Source organism: Halyomorpha halys, unplaced genomic scaffold (assembly GCF_000696795.3).
Source record: "Halyomorpha halys isolate HHAL.00 unplaced genomic scaffold, Hhal_1.1 Scaffold64.1, whole genome shotgun sequence".
Taxonomy (NCBI): domain Eukaryota; kingdom Metazoa; phylum Arthropoda; class Insecta; order Hemiptera; family Pentatomidae; genus Halyomorpha; species Halyomorpha halys.
Window position 1 is genome coordinate 2,100,664 of NW_027116348.1, and position 20,458 is coordinate 2,121,121.

A 20,458-nucleotide genomic window follows, 5' to 3' on the forward strand; every position below is an offset into this window, starting at 1 on the left:
CAATAATCCTAGCGAAATCAAATTTTCTTCCAGGCCTTTAAAAATAAGGTCTATAAAAATAATTCCCTAGTTCATCGGCTTTCCATAAATTTCAAAAAGGCTTACGATTCTATTTGTCGCCAGAAGCTATACAATATTTTGATTGATTAGGCAATACCAAAGAAGTTACACTACAGATCTAGTCAGAATATAGACCAAACCTTGGGGGTAGGATTGTATCAAAACTGATCTGGTAGATTTGAATTTGAAGGCATTTGTTAAATGTGTACGATTGGTAGTATTGGCATCTATTTGGGTTTGTTTTGCCTTTATTTATTTTTTATTATTATTATTGTTATCATTGAAAACGTCATCATTGCTGGTATTGTTTTATTTTCTGAAAATAGATTTAAGATATTTCCATAGACATTAAATAGATCAGTAATGAGATTACAAATAAGTTAATCAATTTTGTTTTAGGTATTATGCTGATGAAACCCAGGCAAGAGGTACACTTTACTTGGTTACAAGAGATGAAGAACCATTTTGTGGTAGGGCATGAAATATGGTTGATTAGTTAGGTTCTGAAAAATTATTGTTATCTAGTTTCTTGAGTTTTATACTTTTTTTTTATCATTAATTTGCTTTCAAAAATATTTTAGTTTTATTGTAGTAGTATTATTAATGAAATAATGAACCATTTGGTAAAAGTGGAATTTCAGAAATAACCTACTTTTTGTTTGTTAACCAAGTAATTTATCAAAATAACAACCTTTGATATTTTTAAAATTTAATATTCGATATTTGATCAAATATTGGAATTGGCTCAAGCTGAAAGAGCATCTTTCCATTTTTGTAAACTTTTAAAAAAAAATAACCTTCTGGAGTGTGTTGCCTGTGTAGTGTGACACACTGGTTCTTATATGGTTTTACTAAAAAAGAACTAGTTAAATGAGAACATTACATAAATAATAGGTGTGCTGGATATTCTTGCATTCAAAACTAATGAAAACTGAATTTTCTGATTTGTATCCCATTTGAGGATGGAGATACAAAAAATGAAAAAGTGAATTTAAATTTGGAAACTCATTAATAGTCATTTTCATTATTTTAGATTTTATACTCCACAAGTATAATAAGAAATTGTATTTTTACATAATATTTTGATAAATGTTCAGTATTATTATTTTAGCCCATCAATATCTGGTTCGTGTAGAAAGCACCCCTAGTGAAACACCTGTAGTAAGTTACGGAAAAATTGAGCTAACTATAGTGGCAGACGCTCAAATAAATGAAACATTCACTTTAACACAGTAAGTATTTTTAATGAAATCAAGTGAAAAAAATTCTGTTTTAAAAGGAATTTTCTAAAAAAAAATAATAATAAAATAAAATTACATGTTATTTTTGATTCTATTATAGCCATAAAATTGTACAAATGGTTATTTTAAATTGGATAAATAAATAATTTAATTTTTTTTTGTTCTTCTTTTACCTTCTTTTTAATATAAACCTGTAACGTGTATGTCATTATATACTTGGATTTATCATCTAAATGTAAGCTTTTTAAAAACATTTTTGATTAAAATTTTGTAAGATACATACTGCATACATACATTTTTTACCTTTTTTTTTTAAATTCAAATTAATCTCCTCCAGTCTTTGTAATCTTTAGAATGAATTACTGATACTTCACTGTACTTCTTGATATGAAATGAAATGAAATAGCCTGTTATTTATGCAAAAAAATTAAAATCATACATAATGTCTCATTACAGGATATTACTCCTTGATATAATATACTATAATGAGACATTTTTTATAACAAAACACATCATATAACAATTTTCATATTTCATTATAATTTAGATTTTGTTTGTTTAACACTATAAACATTTATATAGAACTTTTTAGAAAAAAGTAACATCTGTATGTTGTCCATAGGAAAGATGATGAAGAATTGGTTGTTGGTGGTTCACTTTCAAAAATAATTGTCCCTCATCCAGCACTTCAAGAATTCAATCACATTGGTCTTCTGTACACAGCATATTCTGGATGGATATCATCTGGATTGGCCAAATGGAGCATTGATAATATTACTCTCACTGACAGCTTTGGCAATAAGTAAGAATTTTTACTGTACTATTAATAATTTGTTTATTTAAAAGCTTGAAAATATGTTTCAGTTTTGAAAGACAAGATATTGACTAATCCATGTTAAAGATATTTGATTGTATTCTTCATAATAAAATAATGGGTGTCTCAGTGGACATGTACCACCGCCCCTCCCTTTCCCTTTTATTTTCCAGAGTATTAAAAATTTCATAATCAAACTTCATATTCCTTAGTTAAAGAATTTGATGTTTCTTATTTGATTTAAAAAGTTTCTTTTGGTGAAACTGAAGTACTGTTCATTTAGTCAACTGTGTTCCAAGGTAGATAAATACTGCGACCCTCTGAAATGTTCATGTAATGATAATTACTCTTCTAGAGCTCTCAATAAATACAATATTAATAGAGACAATTTGGTTTCTAACATCAATGAGTGCATCTTTTTGGGCAGTAATTAGGAATGTAAAATAAGAAGTTAAATTTAAAAAAAGTTTCTTTTGCTCTTTTTCAATTATACAATATACCAAAATTGTTGATTGATAATGTCAAGATGTTAAAAAAAAAAAGAATAAAAAATCATGCAGAATATAAATTTCATGTTTTAAAAATATATCAAAGCACCTATTATAACTTAATCAAAGTTATTTCTACCCATTTTCTCTTTTTAGATTATCTATCTGTCAAAAAGGACTTATATTAGAATCTGGCATTGAAGTAGTTCTTCCATTAATGCCTGGGTCTTGTGCAGATAATATTACAGATGTTTCTATTGGAAATAGTACATTAAATGTAAGTATTCATTAAATTAATTGGTAATTTACATAAATAAATAATATTTTATTAAATATATTATTCAAAATTCATTTATGCACTATTATCATAATATAATTTAAAGGATTTTTATTGTAAATATTTATCATTATTTGTTGTCTGTCTTTCTTAGTGTTTTTTTTTTTTATTTTTACAGAAAGCGAGACGAAATTCAACTACTTACGTTCCTACCCAAGTAGTTTACTTAGGAGATGAAATTCTTGAAGCTAATCTAACTGACAGGGTGTACAAATTGTGGGAAGCAGAAAATGACAACAAATTAGAATCAAGTGAGTATGGACGTTCATTAAAGGAGAACAAAACAACTGAAACCACCACAGAAGTAATTACAACTACTACAGATAATTCAACAGAAATCATTGAACCAATCCTTGGCCCAACAACACCAAAAGTTAAAGAAGTTGATCCTATTGATTTGAGTCCACCACCCATGGGTGCCACAGAGTCTTGGGTACATTGGGAAGTACCACATAAAAGATCTAAAAAGATGGACTTTGATAAAAGTACAAACGAATCTAGTCTACGCAGCTTAACAATTCAGCTTTTTCCTCAGAGACTAATTTCATTTTTGGAGCAAGCTGAAAAATATGCTAGAGCAGCGTTTTCACCAGTTTCACCTGAACGTGTTCCCAGGAGACTTACTCTCTTTTGGTCACCAAAAAGAGAGAGTGGGCAAGGACCTCAGCCTGTTATCAAGAAGTACATACCAATAACTGATAGCAGGCTGAGCCCAATATTATATGAAAAACTTGGTGATAGCCCAAGAAGCTTAGTTGAACCAGTTGATATTGTGGAAAATTCAGATGAATGATTAGAATTTTAAAGCTTTATACATTTGGTTGAATAAAAATGACTTTATAAATTTTATGTTTCATTCAATCTGGAATTATTTATATTATATAAACAAACTCTTCCATCACATTTTTATTTATTTTTTTGTACAGTTACCTTTTCTCTTTCTATTTTAATTTTTTAATGAAGCTGCCCACAGAATTATTTCTAAGAATCATTATATGATCCTTGATGGAATTTTCCCCCATTACTAAACTGCTTATTTGACATAACTGGAACAAAAAAGGAATAAATATTGTATAGAGTCCTAGTAGGACTATTTGTTGTTTGTACATAGTTAACCATTAAGTAAATATAAATATATTTTTTTTAAAGACAATATTATATAACTGTAAATAAAAAATTAGAATAAACTCATAGTGTTAAGCTATTTGTACTTTAATATTTAAAAAAAAGGAATAGTTCATGTACACTGATTTTTTTTTTTTATATTTTTCATTTTTTAAATTTATCTCTTAAATTTGAAAGTGATACAATAAATAATGTATGATTTTGTATCAAAAACTAACTGTACCTGACAAAATACATTTGTATTATTTTAATATGGAAGTATACAAAAATATTTCAAAGGGGTTGGCTTTAAATGTTATGTTTCTATTTATTTATTTATTTTATATTCCTATTATTTGAATTTTAGAAATCATGGGACTAGTTATTACCAAAATTAAAATATTATTGTTCGATAATAATCCATTATAATTTTGAATAACAATAAACTATATCCTTTTATATGATTCTTTATACAAATGAAACTGTTTTTTTATTTTCTACTCTACAAGCTGCAACACGTGTATTTTAAACTACTTTGTTGTTATTTTTAATTGAATGAAAATTAGTTTTATTTTTACATTAACATGTATTTTATGAGGACTTTATCTTGAACTGTGATAAGCCTAGAACATTGAATAAGTAATTGAGGTCTAATTGTACATTCTATATGACCAATTATAGCATTATAAAATTAATTTATTCAATCAAAAAATTTGTTTCTATTTAAAAATTATAATACTTAAGTTCTTTTATATTTTCAATTGCCATTTTTATTTTTATTGTGATTAGTGACTGAATAATGTACTTTGTTTTTTAATGTATATTGTACTATCTCAATTTTACCCCAAAATTTACAATAAACCAAAAATTAATGTTTTGGAAAATGTCATAAGATGTTATTTTAAGCATATTTGAAAAAATATACATATATTTTTTATTTATTTTGCTGCACTACTAGAATAAAATTTTCTTTTCTTTTTATATTAAGTATTTTCCTCTATTATTGAATTTCATGATATATTTTGAACATCTATACTTGGTTTTAGTGATCAAGAATTTTTTTAAAACTAAATTTCAAAATTAGCATTTTGATAGGAGAAAATCCCTAATCATAGTCCTATAAAACTGATGAAATGATCTACTTCACTCAATTATTTTATTTGATTATTGTTAAAAATAATCAGTTTTGTCTTGGTTTGCTTTGTCAGGATTATATTTCTATATATGACAATTATCAGGAAGTAAAAATAATCTAAAAACTTCTACCATCCTTTTATTATCAATTTGATGTTTTTTTAGGACTCAACATGAATTTTAAAATCATTATCTTAACCCAATATAATATTATCAACAATTTCAATATTATTCCAAATAAATCATTTTTATCAATATAACAATTTTTTTTTAACAAAAACATATTATAATCGAAATCACCATATACATATTATACATTATCTATCTTATTAACCAAAATATCATTATATATTAATTTTTTTATCCAACATTATTCTCATAGTTTTTATTAACAATAGCCTGGTAGCCAAACACAAAAATATTTATCATAAAACTACCTTGTGTTAGTACACTTATCCTTTTTTGTTAATCTTAATTATATTATCATATAATCATCCTCTGTTAAAAATTAAGTAAGTTAAAATACTAAGTTCTTGGTTTTTAGCAATATTTATTTTAAGTGAACTAAAGTGTAGCCTTCCAGATTGCAGGCAGAGCAAATTATTTATTCACATCAAAATATATTAAACATATATAAATAGATATTTAGGCATACAATTTAAAAAATAACCAACATAAAGCTACTTAATAAAAATAAAAATATGGTGCTGCCAGCATCACTGGTCAGAAGATGGCAGGTGATTCAGGCATAAATCATAAGTTAAGTGGAAGAAATATGTCCTACCTAATAGTACAAGAGCTGGGAAGAAAAAAGGCAGTTATCTCACCCCAATTTTTGATTACTTTAATGAAAACTATGTATAATTACTAGTTAAAACTGATGAGTCTGCCAAGTATTGGTAGGGGGAACAAAAAATGGCGGCTGTTCCAAAACCTTAATTTTTCATTCGGAGCTCTAATCTTAAAAACTACCAACAACATTAGAAAATTTAAAAGAACATTATTTATAGAAGAGTACATTTGCTGAAATGTTAGCCCTAATAGAGCTATTTACGTGCAATAGTTAGCAAGATATAGCCTTTTAAAAAATCAACATTTCAGAAAAATGTTAAGTGTTGAAATATCAGTAGTTGGTTAATTTATTTTGAGAAATCTATATCTCAGGAACTATGTAACATACAGATGTCTATTAGCAATCAAATTAAAGTTAGATTAATGTACTATAAAGTAGTTTATGATCTTTACCTTCCTAGGAATAGTAGTTTTCATGATATTTGCTAAAATAAATTGATTTATAGTTGTTCGGATAATAAGCTTGATTTATGAAAAACTTTATTTCAGAAACCACTGGACGTACAAATGTCTGTCTGCACTCAAATTAAAGCTAGTTAAATTTACTATAAAATAGTCAATAATGTTTTGCTTTGTAGGATTAGTAGTTTTTATGATATTTGACGAAATAAACTCAGAAAATTTTAATTTCTAGTTGTTCGTATAAAATGTTGGATTTTTGAAAAAATATATCTCTAGACCCATAAGACGCACATATGTCTGCCAACACTCAAAATAAAAGAAATTAAACTTAGTATAAAGTAGTTTATGACACTTAACTTTGTAGAGGTAGTAGTAGTTTTTATTTTATTCACATATGAATATAAATTTTGCAAATTAAAATTTGTCCGAACAACTATAAATCAATTTATTTTAGTAAATTTCATGAAAATTACTACTCCTACAAAAATAAACGTCATGAACTACTTTATAGCTTATTAAACTAGCTTTAATTAGAGTGCTAATAGACATCTGTATGTCACATAGTTTCTTAGATATAGATTTCTCAAAATAAATTAACTAATTACTGATATTTCAATACGTTTCTTACAACATTTTTATATATATTGCTTTTTAAAAAGCTATATCTCGAGAACTATTGAACGTAAATAGCTTTATTAGGGCTTACATTTTAGCAAATTTACTCTACTTTAAATGATGCTCTCTTAGATCTTCTATTCCAAATTTGTGATAATTTACCTTCTATTACCAGTCTATACCAAAATTGTTGGTAGTTGTAAAGATATACAAGATAGTTGTAAAGAGCTCCGAATTGAAAATGAATTATTTTTAACAGCCACCATTTTTTATTTCTCCCACCTTTACTTGACAGACTCTTCAATTTTGACTAGTAATTATACCTAATTTTCAATTAATCAAAAATTGGGGTGAAATAACTGGTTTTTTTTCTCCTCTTGGGCTCTTGTACTATAAGGTTTGAACAGCTGTAGCTCATTCAATATGCATTCATTTGGCCTGAAATTTTTCTTACAGCTCAGGTAATCTATCTACGTTCAAAATAAAATAAGGAAATAAATTTAGTAGGAATTTTGGGCAATCCTCCAAATCATTATCTATAGGCCATATTAAGACAAGGGTTCCCAAATATGACATATTCAGTCATGATCAGTCATCCCATCCCCCTTGCTGTGAGGTGGGTGGGCAGAAAAGGCTCCAAAAACCCTTTAACTCCTTTCTTCTCTTGCACCCTCTACCCCTTCCCTACTATTTTTCGACATCTCACTGCTTTTTATTATTTACTATTATCTTTCATCTATATCTATTGATTGTTTTATTTTATACTATCTGTTTAATCTTCACTTCCAAATATTTTCTAGTCCTATTCCCATGGAACAAACACATCAAAACACTAGATAAGTATTTCACCATATACCTTCAAGTACCAATGGTAAAAAAAGATAATATCCAATCTGAATTATGTAACCATACGTAATGCAACTTATTAATTTAATGTTTTTATGGTTTTTAGAGGGATCGAAAAAAAAAAAAAATACGCTCTCAACTTTGTTTTTTAACACAGAAAAGTCCAAATTAAATTTGAAGACGATTCAAATCATAAAAAAAAATTATTGCAGAAGGTATTGATACCATAGGAATAAATTTAAGAGATTACTCTCCACATTCTGGACACACACAGACCCAGTCAAGTCAGCTGTGATACCGACCACTCAATTGGTGGGTATAAGTTTGACACATGCAACACATTACCATATCTTACATATCTGAATATCCTCTTGGCTAATAAAACAAAACCAGCTGTTATTCTAATTCTTAGCTGATAATTTAGTGTCAGAACCTAAGTTTTGTAACCCGCAAACTGTTCAATCTATGCATCACGGTAGTCACTAACCTCATCTGGGTCATGATTATCCTTGTACCAAAAGACATGCAAAAGTCTTAATCAGATTGGATCCATTGTCCTTTAAAGATTTATCCCCAGATTATTGGGGAGAGGGGAGGAGGTAGCCATAATTTCACCATGTTCGTGAGCTATTATGTGAACGTTACTGCATTCGTTTTTTGCCAAAACTTCTTGTAGTACTAATTAGTAACAAAACAGCATTGTTATGATGAAAAATATTCTCGAAAACAACAGGAAACAAAAGGTATTATTATATAGCCTTCCAAGGAATCGATAGGCCATATTAAGGTAACCCCTGTTTTTACAGACGTACACCCACTTCCTTAAAAACAATCTTATAAAATCCAAGTAATATCCTGAAAGTGAAGTTCCTTAGCTATCAAAATCATCAACAGGTTCTTAGATAGCACAAATATCATCCACAAGAAATATGAGAACTTAACTAAAAAATATCAACGACGTGAACCTTTTGACCTAAAAACTACTCTAGTGAATTGCATAACCCGTTGTTCCGTAAATTCCTATCCTTAAGATGTCTTGTTTACGTATAGAAACAGATACTAAATCTGTTTTATTTTCCAGTAATCCCATCTTTGTATTATTTTTCAGCACTAGGCCATATTTTGTCCACCTACCTTATCAACACCTCCCTGATGTTTCTCTCTTAGATCACTTGTCTCCTGGACATGTCTTTTTAAAAGGATTAAATGGACATTTTTTACATAGGTCAACATTTGGTGAAGTGCAATAGTGAATCCTAATTACTTATAGAAAAATTACAAACAGTTGATTGAGGTGTTGAAAGTGAGATTTTCCCTCTCCTTCCATCTTTTTTGGTCGTTTGGTAGATTAAATAATGAAGTTCTTCTCTGGTTACATCCACGTTTCTGACTTTTTTCATGTTTAACATGCCTAATTTAAAATTCCAAAACATCAATCATAAGTTTCTCAGAAAATCTAATGTATATACATAATAACAGAGAAGGGATAGGGCATAATGACATATTTTTTTTTCATGTCATCTCCATATAGCTGTTATTTAGATTCATCAATTTCACAAAATTTACTCTTCTCTTGAGAGTCACCCATATTCATTAATGTTAGATGGACTTAGACGATCTTGTTCATCATATATCTTAACCCTCTTTTTAATGCCAAAAAGAAAGTTCTCCGTTGGAATTAGTGATAATTAAAGACACATCAATTCATTCTACATTTGGGAAACGACCTGTTGAGGTGGCTTATTTTCTTGACTATTCTGCTTGTCCAGAAGGCCTCGACAATGCGTATTCAGTTAGGAAAGGTAAGGTAGTTGACAAGGTAGATGACTAGAACGGATGAGACTAACGGGTGACACCCGTTATTTCTCGGTGGATGGTAACCTCGTCCTACCGGTACCATTCCGATAGACACGAGGGAGGAATCCAGAACTGAAGGGTAGCTGGAAGGTGCCTTTGTCCTGCCGGGTACTATTCCGACAGAGACAAAGGAGGTATGTATGCCCGGATGGTAGCTAGCCGCCGGAGCTTAAGAAGGAATAAAAGGTAGAGGAGAGAGAGGTGACCACAGAGAAGAAAGAAATCTCATATAAGCCAAAAAATACTCGTTTGAGAGAATACCTTGAATTTTTTTTTCCTATCCCTCTAAAACAGAAAAAAACATTAAATTAATGATTGCATCACGTATGGTTACATTAATCAAATCGAGTATTACCTTTTTATACCGGTGGTACTTTAAGGTTACGGTGAAATACTTATCATGTTGTTGTGATATGTCCGTTATTTATGAAAACTACTAAAAGAAATCCGGAGATGAGGGGTCTTCTGGAATAACTTGAACGTTTTTCGATGGAGTAATTATTCCGTTAATTCTAAAAAGGTCGGTGAGAGGCATCACCTATGAATTTTTTAATTGCTTAATTTTTTTTTAAGCCTTCCACGTTTCCCGACGTCCGCTTCTCCGAGGTATTTACATGCCCTATTGTATTTAAACCTATGCTCCCTATATATCAGACTAGCATTAATGAAAAAAATAATCAAAGCCATTTGATTACATGAAAGTCTTGGTTTCATGTACCTAAAACATAAGTTTCCAAAATTAGCAAAAATAAAAAAAAAAGATATTTTTGTGTCAAAAAATACGATCACTATCATTAATTCATAATTAAAAGTTTGAGGATCTATTGAATCCACTGAAAAAAACAGTCTTGAATGTATTTAAAAATGTTAATTTAATACATTTTATAACTATTTTGGTTGTAATGAGTATGGCTTTAAAATATATATCCGGCACTCTTACCCAGATTTTTTCCTCTCAAATTTTACTCCTAAATGACCCATGAGGACGGGTAAAACTTTCATCAGCAGACTTCAGTTATGGAAAAGAGGTTTCGGGACAAATGGGATCCTAATATACTGGTCGATTATCGAAGAACCATCAAGAGGGAAGCTTCATGTGCGAGATGTAGCACAAAATTATCATTGCTTACTTTCTATAAAATTTGGAATATTAAACTATTGTTTAGTTAAGTATAGAAAGTACTAAATTGTACGGAATCATAAAAATCTCGTAGTAGAAAAACTGATATATTTGAATTTAGGGAAAAATAAATTGCCAACTTCACATATGTCCTTTCTGAGACCAAGAAAATTATCTTGTTTATTCCTCACTGGTATTAATGATGGTTCTGAACGAGAAGGAAAGGTGTGGGCAGTGGGTCCAGAAATTGTTGGTGGTATATAAATATAAAAAAAAGTTATAAGTAAAAAAGTTATTCCAACAAATCATATGCTTAACCATCCGATTTCTTTTTTTATTCATCATTTGATATGACTTCCTTATGTTTTGTAACTAAGAACAATGGATACCAGAATCCTACCGTTACGTAGAGTTCAAATCACAGTTAATGAAGTCTGTAAAGAAAAATCTACCAAGAAAATAGAGAAAATTGGCCGTAGTCAAGCAAGATTTGAACCAGAAACATTTCAAGTTTTGGTTTTTATCCTGCAAATGGGATAAAATAATTTTAAAATACATTATATTATTTTAACTCAAAATCTCTTTTAAATCTTATTTATTTTGGAAAAAAACAGCGAGGTTATGATATGAAATTATTCTAAAAAATGGAATTTCCATATTCTTTACGTAGGAGGGGTAGAATCACTTTTATATACAAAAGACTATGTAATAATGTATAACAATTCAGCTATAGATTAGCAATCCGCTGACTAGATATATTGCCTTTTGGTACAATGTAGGACAAATACAATGCAATTTTATCGTGTAATTTATTTGCCTCAGATCATGAACTAATGTTATAAATTAGAGGAAACGAAATTCTTTCCCGTCCAAAGAAGTAATGTTTTTAAATCGAGGGTAGTATAATTTATAGCAAATTTATAATATGAGGGAAGAAAAGCTTAGTATTATTATATTGATGGAAATTCAGGTTGTGGTTGTATAAATTATTTCCGAGAAATTTCTGACCGTGTTTTTTAAGATAAAAAACATATTGCTGCTTTGCTTGAATAGGGGCACATCAGACAAAGAAAATTTCTATTTATTTTGTGCTTGAAATATATAATTGTACTGTAGATTGCAGTTTATCTATAACAACTCTAATAGCCCTAGAAAATTATCCTACATTACAGAGTTGGGCAGATATTATTCGAATGACGAGAGACGAATACTTTTTTATTCGTGAATTTTCTACTCGAATAATAATCAATTATTCGTACAAAAGTATATGATTAACCATCCAAATACTTTTTCATTCGTCATTATTTTACACTAATAATCAATTATTCGGGCAAAACATATGATTAACCATCCGATTTCTTTTTTATTCGGCATTATTTTACACGAATAATCAGTTATTCGGGCAAAACAATTCGAATAACCATTTGAATACTTTTATATTCGTCCATTTTATAGAAAAATAATCTCTTATTGTAAAAAATGCTTTGGTTTTAATGGAAAATAAATAAACTAATTTAATATATTATAAAAAAAAAATATTTGGACACAAGATTTAATTGTATTCTGCCTACAAACGATCTTTATGTAACAACTAGTAGTGTTGTTAGTATAAAGTCAGATTTATTTTTTTTTTTTTACCTAACTTTTTTTCTCAGTACTTTATATACTTTTTCTTTGCAATTGTTATTGCATAAAAATGCAATTGCTATTGCATTTTATTTTTGTATTAATATTTTGGTTGGGAAAATAAAATTTGTTCTTTGTCAAACAATAAAGAGATCATATTAGGATAAATGTTTTGTTGTAAATAAGAAGAAACATACACATATATTCAAAATTATATAATTATCGCCTCACTAGTGTTATTAAAATCGACATTATTATTATTATCATTATTATATCTTTGTTGCTTTTGGTTCTAATAAATTCTAAAACTAACAATTAATTTATTTTTTATTATCAATATTATTATTAATAGGTTGAATTTATGAAAGAAATACTGGTATATGTACGTTATTAAATTTGAAGGTTCTATACCATTCCGTTTGAAAGTTATACACTAATGACCAATTTTACTCATTTTCATTTCACTGTGCAGGGGACATTTTTTTTTTAAAATCAATTTTTGATTTTTACGTATGATTTTAGCCCAAAAATCAAATTTTGAGGATGATTTGAAGATTGCTTTTTTGGTAGATTACCACCGTTCATTACATTAAGTAATAAATAAAAAATCAGAGGCGTGCCAAATGATATGAGAAAATCTTTCTGAATCGATTTATTAAAATAGAGCTTGAGTTAATTTACCTGGATTTTAAAAGGTTAAAGCTCTTTTCATGCACTGGATAGATTTCTTTTCATACTTTCGGTGGAATATTCATTATCAATGACTCTGAAAACGCTTAACTCCATTTTATATATAATTTTTTTTTTTTTTTTATACCAACTGATATATGAAATTTACATTTCACCGTGCTGAAATAATTTTCAACGCTAAGACTAAATTTATGTTTTGCAGATAAAATAAATAAAAAACATTTCAACTAGTTGTCATAGTTCTGAAAATAAACGTAGTTTCACTTCTATGAGTTAACTTATCTGAAATGAAACCCTATAACTAAGTTCTCAGAGAGGTTAAGTGCGTTGGTCACAGTTAAAACTTATGTAATTAAGAATTATTAATGCATTCAACCAAAGTCATTTCCACGGATATTTTTATCTTTTTTTTTGTTCAATTCAAGGGGATTACTGATTATGAAACCACCTTTAAAAGTCGATGGTGAAGTTTCGAAACAAAACTTCATGAATTAGTCATCTTATGTATAAGTAGACAAGATGAATGCATCATAATTATATATATATTACACAAAATTGACATTTTTATTATTCCAAAAGTTGATCCAGCCTCATTCGCTGATACAAATAATTAATATTTTCTCCGACTTGGAGTGCAGATACCATCTGCGATTCGATACGAGAACAACTTTAAATAAATACGTAATAGAAATAATACTCTAGTCCATTAGTCTCTACCGTAAAAATAGTTAAAATCCAAACATCACCACGCATTTTAAGTATTTATGTGATTTAAAAAGGAATCTTTTTTATTGAACGTTTTCCCAAAGTTATTTAAGAATTTATTAAGTTAAGAATTACGAAATTATTTCTGTCGATAAAGCTAATCTGAAACTACGCCTCTGCTTTTTGATTAATTACTTATAATAATGAGCATTTGTAATTGAACAAGAAAACAATTTTTAAATTCCCCTCAAAATTTGAGGTTGTAGGTTAAAATGATATGTGAAATCAAAAAACTGAATTAAAAAAACCAATATGTTCTCTGCACAGTGAAAGGAAATTAGAAAAATAGGTCATTAGCGTAAACTTCCGAACGGAACTGCCTAGAACCTTCAAATTAAAAAACGTATATATACCAGTCTTCGCAAATTCAATCTATCAATAATAATATTGATAATAAAAAATACATTAATTGTCAATTATAGAATTTATTAGAACCAAAGCTACAAAAATATCATAATAATGCCAATTTGTATGACACTAGTGAGGCGATAATTATATAATTTTGAATATATGTGCAATTACAGAAAATTTTGTAGATTTTTATTTAGAACACCAAAAAAACAAATCATGTATCCTGATAAGTAATGTTTATGGTTTTACAAAGAACAAATGGTATTTTCCCAACCAAAATATTAATATAAAAACATAACATGTAAGTAGAATAAAAAATAAATTTTTATATAAATATATATTTTGTATATAGAATATATATTTTTAACTGAGTCCTTCTGTTCCAACTAGAACGTATACGTGGTGTTCTCTATACTTGTTTTCCCTATTAACAATCTATGCACTTACACCTGGTGAACTACTAGCGCCATTAGTTTTTTCCAACTTCTTCATAAATAAGATTTATGGTGCCTTCTAATAATAATAAAAATTTCAGTTTGTATAACACTAGCGAGGCGATAATTATATCATATTGAATACATGAATTTGAAAAAATTGTTTATTTTTATTTACATTAAAAAAAAGTATACTTTGTTTCTATTCATCTTGTTAAGTATTCAAAATCTACAAGCTTTTCTGCATCATTAATTTCTTCATTCCTAACAACGTCTCCATAAATACGTTGTTTTTTTTGGCCTTTTCCCCAAAATAAACTAGTTGGTCTAAAATTACAGAGGAAAGGGTCAAAAAAATAATAAACAATTGTGGAGTTTGTTCTCATAAAATGCAGTTCTCAAACATTTTCTATAGTTGGACTGCTACTATACTTCTTTCCTCCTCGAAAACTAAGCTTAAGAAGACAGTAATTTGAATAGTATCAAATCTAATACATACAAATAAATTATTTTAATGCCCTCAATTTCCACACTTCGTTAGACTTATATTTAGGCATATATTTTCATTTACTTTAATAACAAAATGAGTTTTTTTTTATTGTTTACGTACCCACTGAGCCTCTGAAATTGAGATGAAGGATTGAAAAATTGTATGCGAATGATTCGACTTTTGAGTTTCTTAATTTTTTCCTCCCCCTGCCATTTTTCCTGCAGTTGTTGGCGGTTGGCCAGAAAATTTAAAATTTGTGTTTGAATTGAGTTCATTTTAGAGAAGAACATGTGTAGTTTAACTTTTTTCTTCACTCACCTATTATTTTCTCACAGTTTTTAATCGTTAGTTAAGGAATCGAATTAATTTCCATATTATTTAATTAAAAGAATATGAAAAATACAAGTTTAGAGATATAACTCTGCTGCATACTTTTTTTTTAATCTATACTTCAGTTTAGTCTTCCCGTTAAAACAATAGTTCCCAACAGATGGCTCCCAGCAAGGGTTTGGCAGCACATATTTTATGAGGAATTATTGTTAAAAACTCTTAACTACTGTTTTAGTGTTAGCTGAAAGGTCTTAACTGGTAAATAATAATAATAACAATAATGTGATCTATGACCCATGAAAGGTCATGGGTTTTAGTACTTTGTAAGGAAGCACTGTTTTTAGACCAACGGTTAATACAGGGAGGTGATTATTTCCAAGATCACGCTCAACCGCCAGATTTTTACTCCATTAAGGAAGGCTGGGGGCCCTCTTTATGAGGCTACAGGGTTGACTCACGGCAGTATAACAGAAAACAATTATCTACCACAACCGGATTTGAATCTGGGTCCCTGGAGTTAGTAGTATGGTACCTTAAAACTTTACCATCGTGCTCCTTTTTAGATGGTATATAACATTATTAAAGAGCCCCAGAATGCACTTTTAAGTAACCCAATTATCTCTTTTTTATCTAGTTGGGTGCTTTTGTGCCAAAACGTTGGCACTAATAAGTATTTTTTTGTGTTCTTCAGACCACACCCCTAACCATCTTCTCATTTACAATAAAATTTGTCCCTATCAGCTATTTCGGTCATAATTATGTAGCATTTGTCACACCTGTTTTGAAAATAAGCTTTGATAATTTCGTACTACATATTTGTTTGTATTGAAGCATTTAACTAGCACCTTTAAGCCACCTTTTGTGCATTTCCAAAACAATCAAGTTAATTGATATATAGAAAAAAAAAATTAAATATATCAAGATGGATGAATAGTTTATAATCATGGATCATCAATGGGTCCAGTTTTTATCATTCCGAGCAGCATACGTCATCAAGGAATCCCCATCATCTTGAACGTCTCCGACGACTTGGGGCTACTTCTTAGTTTATACAGCTTGCGGATCGGCATCCGACTGCCCGCCTCTGAAAAGGAAACAGATCATTTACTGTTTATGTCATTACACTCGTAAATTACGAAAGGGAATGTTTACAGTGAATGGGGGGAGGGGCCAGAGAAAGCTGCGTTATGCAAGGCGTCACAGTCCGGCCGTAGCATCCATGTGGCTCTCGTGTCTGCTGCCTCTTCTGCTCTTCGCCGACCTTCTGGAGGCCCAAAGACCCGGTCTCAGGTTGGGAGGTGAGTACAGTGCATTCACGGAATATTTACCATAGGTTCATGAATTTTAAATATAGATATCCACATTCAAATATACATAAACTGTTTTATTTAGAATGTTTTAACTAATGTTGTGAATTACGTTTCTAAAACCTTTTTCGTTTTCGGCATCTTGAATAGCAAGATAATGCACAACCTATATAATTTGATTAAAAAGTTCACTAATCAAGTAATACAGAAAATTTAGAAGGAGACCTAGGGGCCAGAATTTGAATAATAAAACGATGTTCCGACCTAACTATACCCGTCCTCAACTTCTTGTTAAACAAAAGCAGGTTTCATGTTTATTACGATTTAAGAATAAAAATTATTTTTAAAGAAAACTTTTTTTTTTAACTTTCAAAAATACGTTTTCTATAATTTTTACCATAATTTCCGAAATTTATGTTACCGCAGTTTATGTAGATTTAAGAGGACCAATAAGTACAGGCGTGAGCTGGTTTTAGACAATGCTGCTTTTTACACACATTTTAGAGGACCTATAAGAGATAAAGTTGGCTCCGTTGTGTTCCTAATCTACTGAAAAGTAATTTTTAAGAAAAATTCAAAGAAAAATTATAGCCTTGATGATAACATTTTTTTTATATCAACTTTGGAATTTTTTTCTCCTTTCCTAGTTCTTCTTTACTTATACGAAACGCTTCAAATAATGAAATGCATATCCTGAAGAGAATAGAAGAAGTCAAATAATGTTTTTCCATAAGTAATAAAAACTGTGACTTTTGGGATTTTTTTTTATTGTTGTTTCACTATTGTTATTTGGCCAATTCTTGAACAAATCATCCACTCTTGAAGTTTATTCTCAATGAAAGAGGAATTTAACTTTTAAAAAAACACAAAACCTTCCTTCTTGTCATATAGACAGTTATTCTGGAAGTTTTTTTTTTTTTTGTCGGTGAAACCTATTAAGAAATTATGTAATTTTATAAAACAGTTATTAGATGTTCATTTGATCTAAATAAACCGTAATTACTGTAAATAGTAATTTACATGAATAAAAGATAAGGAAAAAAGATGATTTTTTTTTATAATGAAAATTAATTTTGCTTGCACTACCATCTCATATTATAAGCTTCTCCTTTTTTTTTTTTTTTTTTTTTTTAGAACTTTTGTATTTCTGGAACCATAATATTCTTAAATTCGAAAATAAACAAATTTTTCACTTCTAATTTTTGAACCTGAGGATCTCTTTAAAAAAGTATCCATGTACGAACATGACCATGAAGAATGATTACATACATTCAAATAATTATAAGTATTATACAAAAAAAATTCTATCCAGCAGTTACTTTGTCACAATAAATGTTTTAATTATATTCTTAATCATCTAAAACAATATAATCTGGGTCGTGAGATATTGTTAAGAAGCTATGATCTCTATTTGTGCAATATGATAATGTTGAAGCTTTCTCTGCATTTCTCTCCAACCGACATATCACGCTTTAATAGAATGAAATTGCCCAACACACGCAATGTGTAAATCTTTGAAAATAATATTAATAGGATAAAAGAATATAAAATGTCAAACACTTTAATAAAAAATTTACAACTTCATTGGTTAAATGTTTCTCCAGGCACATAAGTCAAAAATATACAAAATACTGTTTTTACTGGTAATTAACTTGTATTTAGGTCAGTAATTAACTGCTAATTTCCATGAGGAAAGCGAATTGTTCTTTTTCAAAAGAATAATTGCCATGATTTATTTGCTTTCCTGTAATTATTTCGAGATACCTACTAATTGTGTTGTATATGGAATTGATGATTAATGCTTATTTTGATGAGGCATCTATACTCAGAATAATCTGAATTGGCTAAAAAATCTTTATTTATTAATCTTAAAATATAAATCCAGGAAAAAAAAGAAATCGTGGAAATGTACTAAAGAGAAGGTAAAACACGCCCACCTTAAAACGCGACCGGATGCTTGCTGAAAGAGTTTCCGGTTTCACTGCTTCAACCAGTTTCGCGATCTGGAAGAGGGCTAGGATTTGTAATACGCTCAGCCAATATGTCAACGAACGATTTCAAAGCAAAAAGTCAAAAGTATTTATTTTGGTGGCAAAATCTCAAGGTTTTCGCACTGGTAACATCCGAGCAGTATAAATAAAATTGGTATTGATTCAAAGTAATTTGTGGTATCAATTTTATCGATAGTGCTGAATTTGCGCACATTCAGACTGTAATTTTAAAATTAATTATTACTCTGTTTGTGTTAAAATAAAAATTAATACAATTACTATAATTTTACCCTTATTCTATCTTAGGAGGCATAAATCAAAGACAATATGAAATTATGAATTTATAATTATTGTGGCTATGTATTCTTTCATATCAGTAGTATACATTAATAAAACCGTAAAAATCATTATAAATAGAATTAAAAGATAACTTATTGGAAGAAGATAGTTGACCGTGTAAATTACTTTGGTTAACAATAAATAGTTTTGTTCTACTATTCTGATACCTTTATTGACTGCCACCGGGACTGTCTTCTTACAATATAATAGACAACCTGTTGTTGGCATGTATATTTACTTTTATGTAATCATTTAACATATTTAATACATAAGCAGTTTAGTGACATTTTTCTTGGTAACGTGATCCAATTATTCTGCTATAATTGTCACCCTAGATTTATCCATGTTTGATACTAAGCACTTGTGGCTGGCCATTTTTTTGTGAAGAAGCCACATGTTTGAACGCGTTTTTAAAATGTTTCTAGTCTTTTTTTCTAAAACGAAAGAGATTTAATATTGCATAGAGGATGAAACTACCTGCGGAAAACTATGTTTCACTTATTTTGAGAAAATATGGACCTGGTCGTGTTTTTAACTGTGCGACTCGTGTCATAATTTGAATCTTGTTAATTGGGGTTTCACGGAGTTTAACTTTGGACGTTTAATTTTTTTTTTTTTAATATTAAATAATGAAATGATGATCGCAGGAAATGTAAATGCAGGTAACTTGCAGTTTAGATGCATCTTTGCCAGGATTTGGAACCACATTGTAGATCCTTCATCAAGACCAATAAAAAAACAAATTAAAAAATATTTCTACTTCTAATCATTTTTATTTGTTTCTTATCGTTTTCGATGCTTTTAAACCAGGTAAGGATTATAACATGAATCAAAACGTTCGAAAATAATAAAAAATAATTCTCCTGCACACTTTCTCATTTAATAATTTTATTGTTAAAAATTACATGCACAACATATTTAAAAGGTTGATTGTGATTAAAATCATTACATCTCATAAAAAACCCGGACGTCACACTTTGTTCAAAGGGTTAACTCATTTCCATCTCTTTTGAAATAAGCCGTATAAACACATCATTAATTTCCCTTTCCTGGATGTGGAGTAACTTTTGATTCACATCATTCTCCGGTTTACTAATTATTTATACTTCCTTACTTATCTTCTTTTGTATCAATGAATCAATTAGTATATGAGTTTCAACATTAATTAAGGGTATATAATATAAAATATTATTTGTGAATGGAATATGGTTTGGGTGAGGTAAAAAAAAAAAAACTCAAATAGTAGATAATTATACTATTTTATT

At 29.0% G+C, this 20,458-nt stretch overlaps 2 protein-coding genes across 3 annotated transcripts in view; both read left to right on the forward strand.

Annotated features, from left to right (window-relative positions):
* Window positions 1-4,183, forward strand: part of LOC106692640 (pancreatic triacylglycerol lipase) — a 119,672-nt gene extending 115,489 nt beyond the window's left edge. Inside the window, exons 9-13 of one of the 2 annotated variants that reach the window (XM_014438695.3) lie at window positions 460-530; window positions 1,172-1,292; window positions 1,924-2,103; window positions 2,760-2,880; window positions 3,059-4,183. In XM_014438695.3, coding sequence (XP_014294181.1) covers window positions 460-530; window positions 1,172-1,292; window positions 1,924-2,103; window positions 2,760-2,880; window positions 3,059-3,733 — 1,168 coding nt within the window. In that variant the 3' untranslated portion in view covers window positions 3,734-4,183. The remainder of the gene's footprint in view (window positions 1-459; window positions 531-1,171; window positions 1,293-1,923; window positions 2,104-2,759; window positions 2,881-3,058) is intronic. The other variant, XM_014438694.2, reaches the window with a different exon arrangement.
* Window positions 4,184-16,764: 12,581 nt separating this feature from the next.
* LOC106692642 (pancreatic triacylglycerol lipase) overlaps window positions 16,765-20,458 on the forward strand; it is a 27,002-nt gene continuing 23,308 nt past the window's right edge. Inside the window, exon 1 of the mRNA XM_014438697.3 lies at window positions 16,765-16,854. Coding sequence (XP_014294183.3) covers window positions 16,776-16,854 — 79 coding nt within the window. The 5' untranslated portion in view covers window positions 16,765-16,775. The remainder of the gene's footprint in view (window positions 16,855-20,458) is intronic.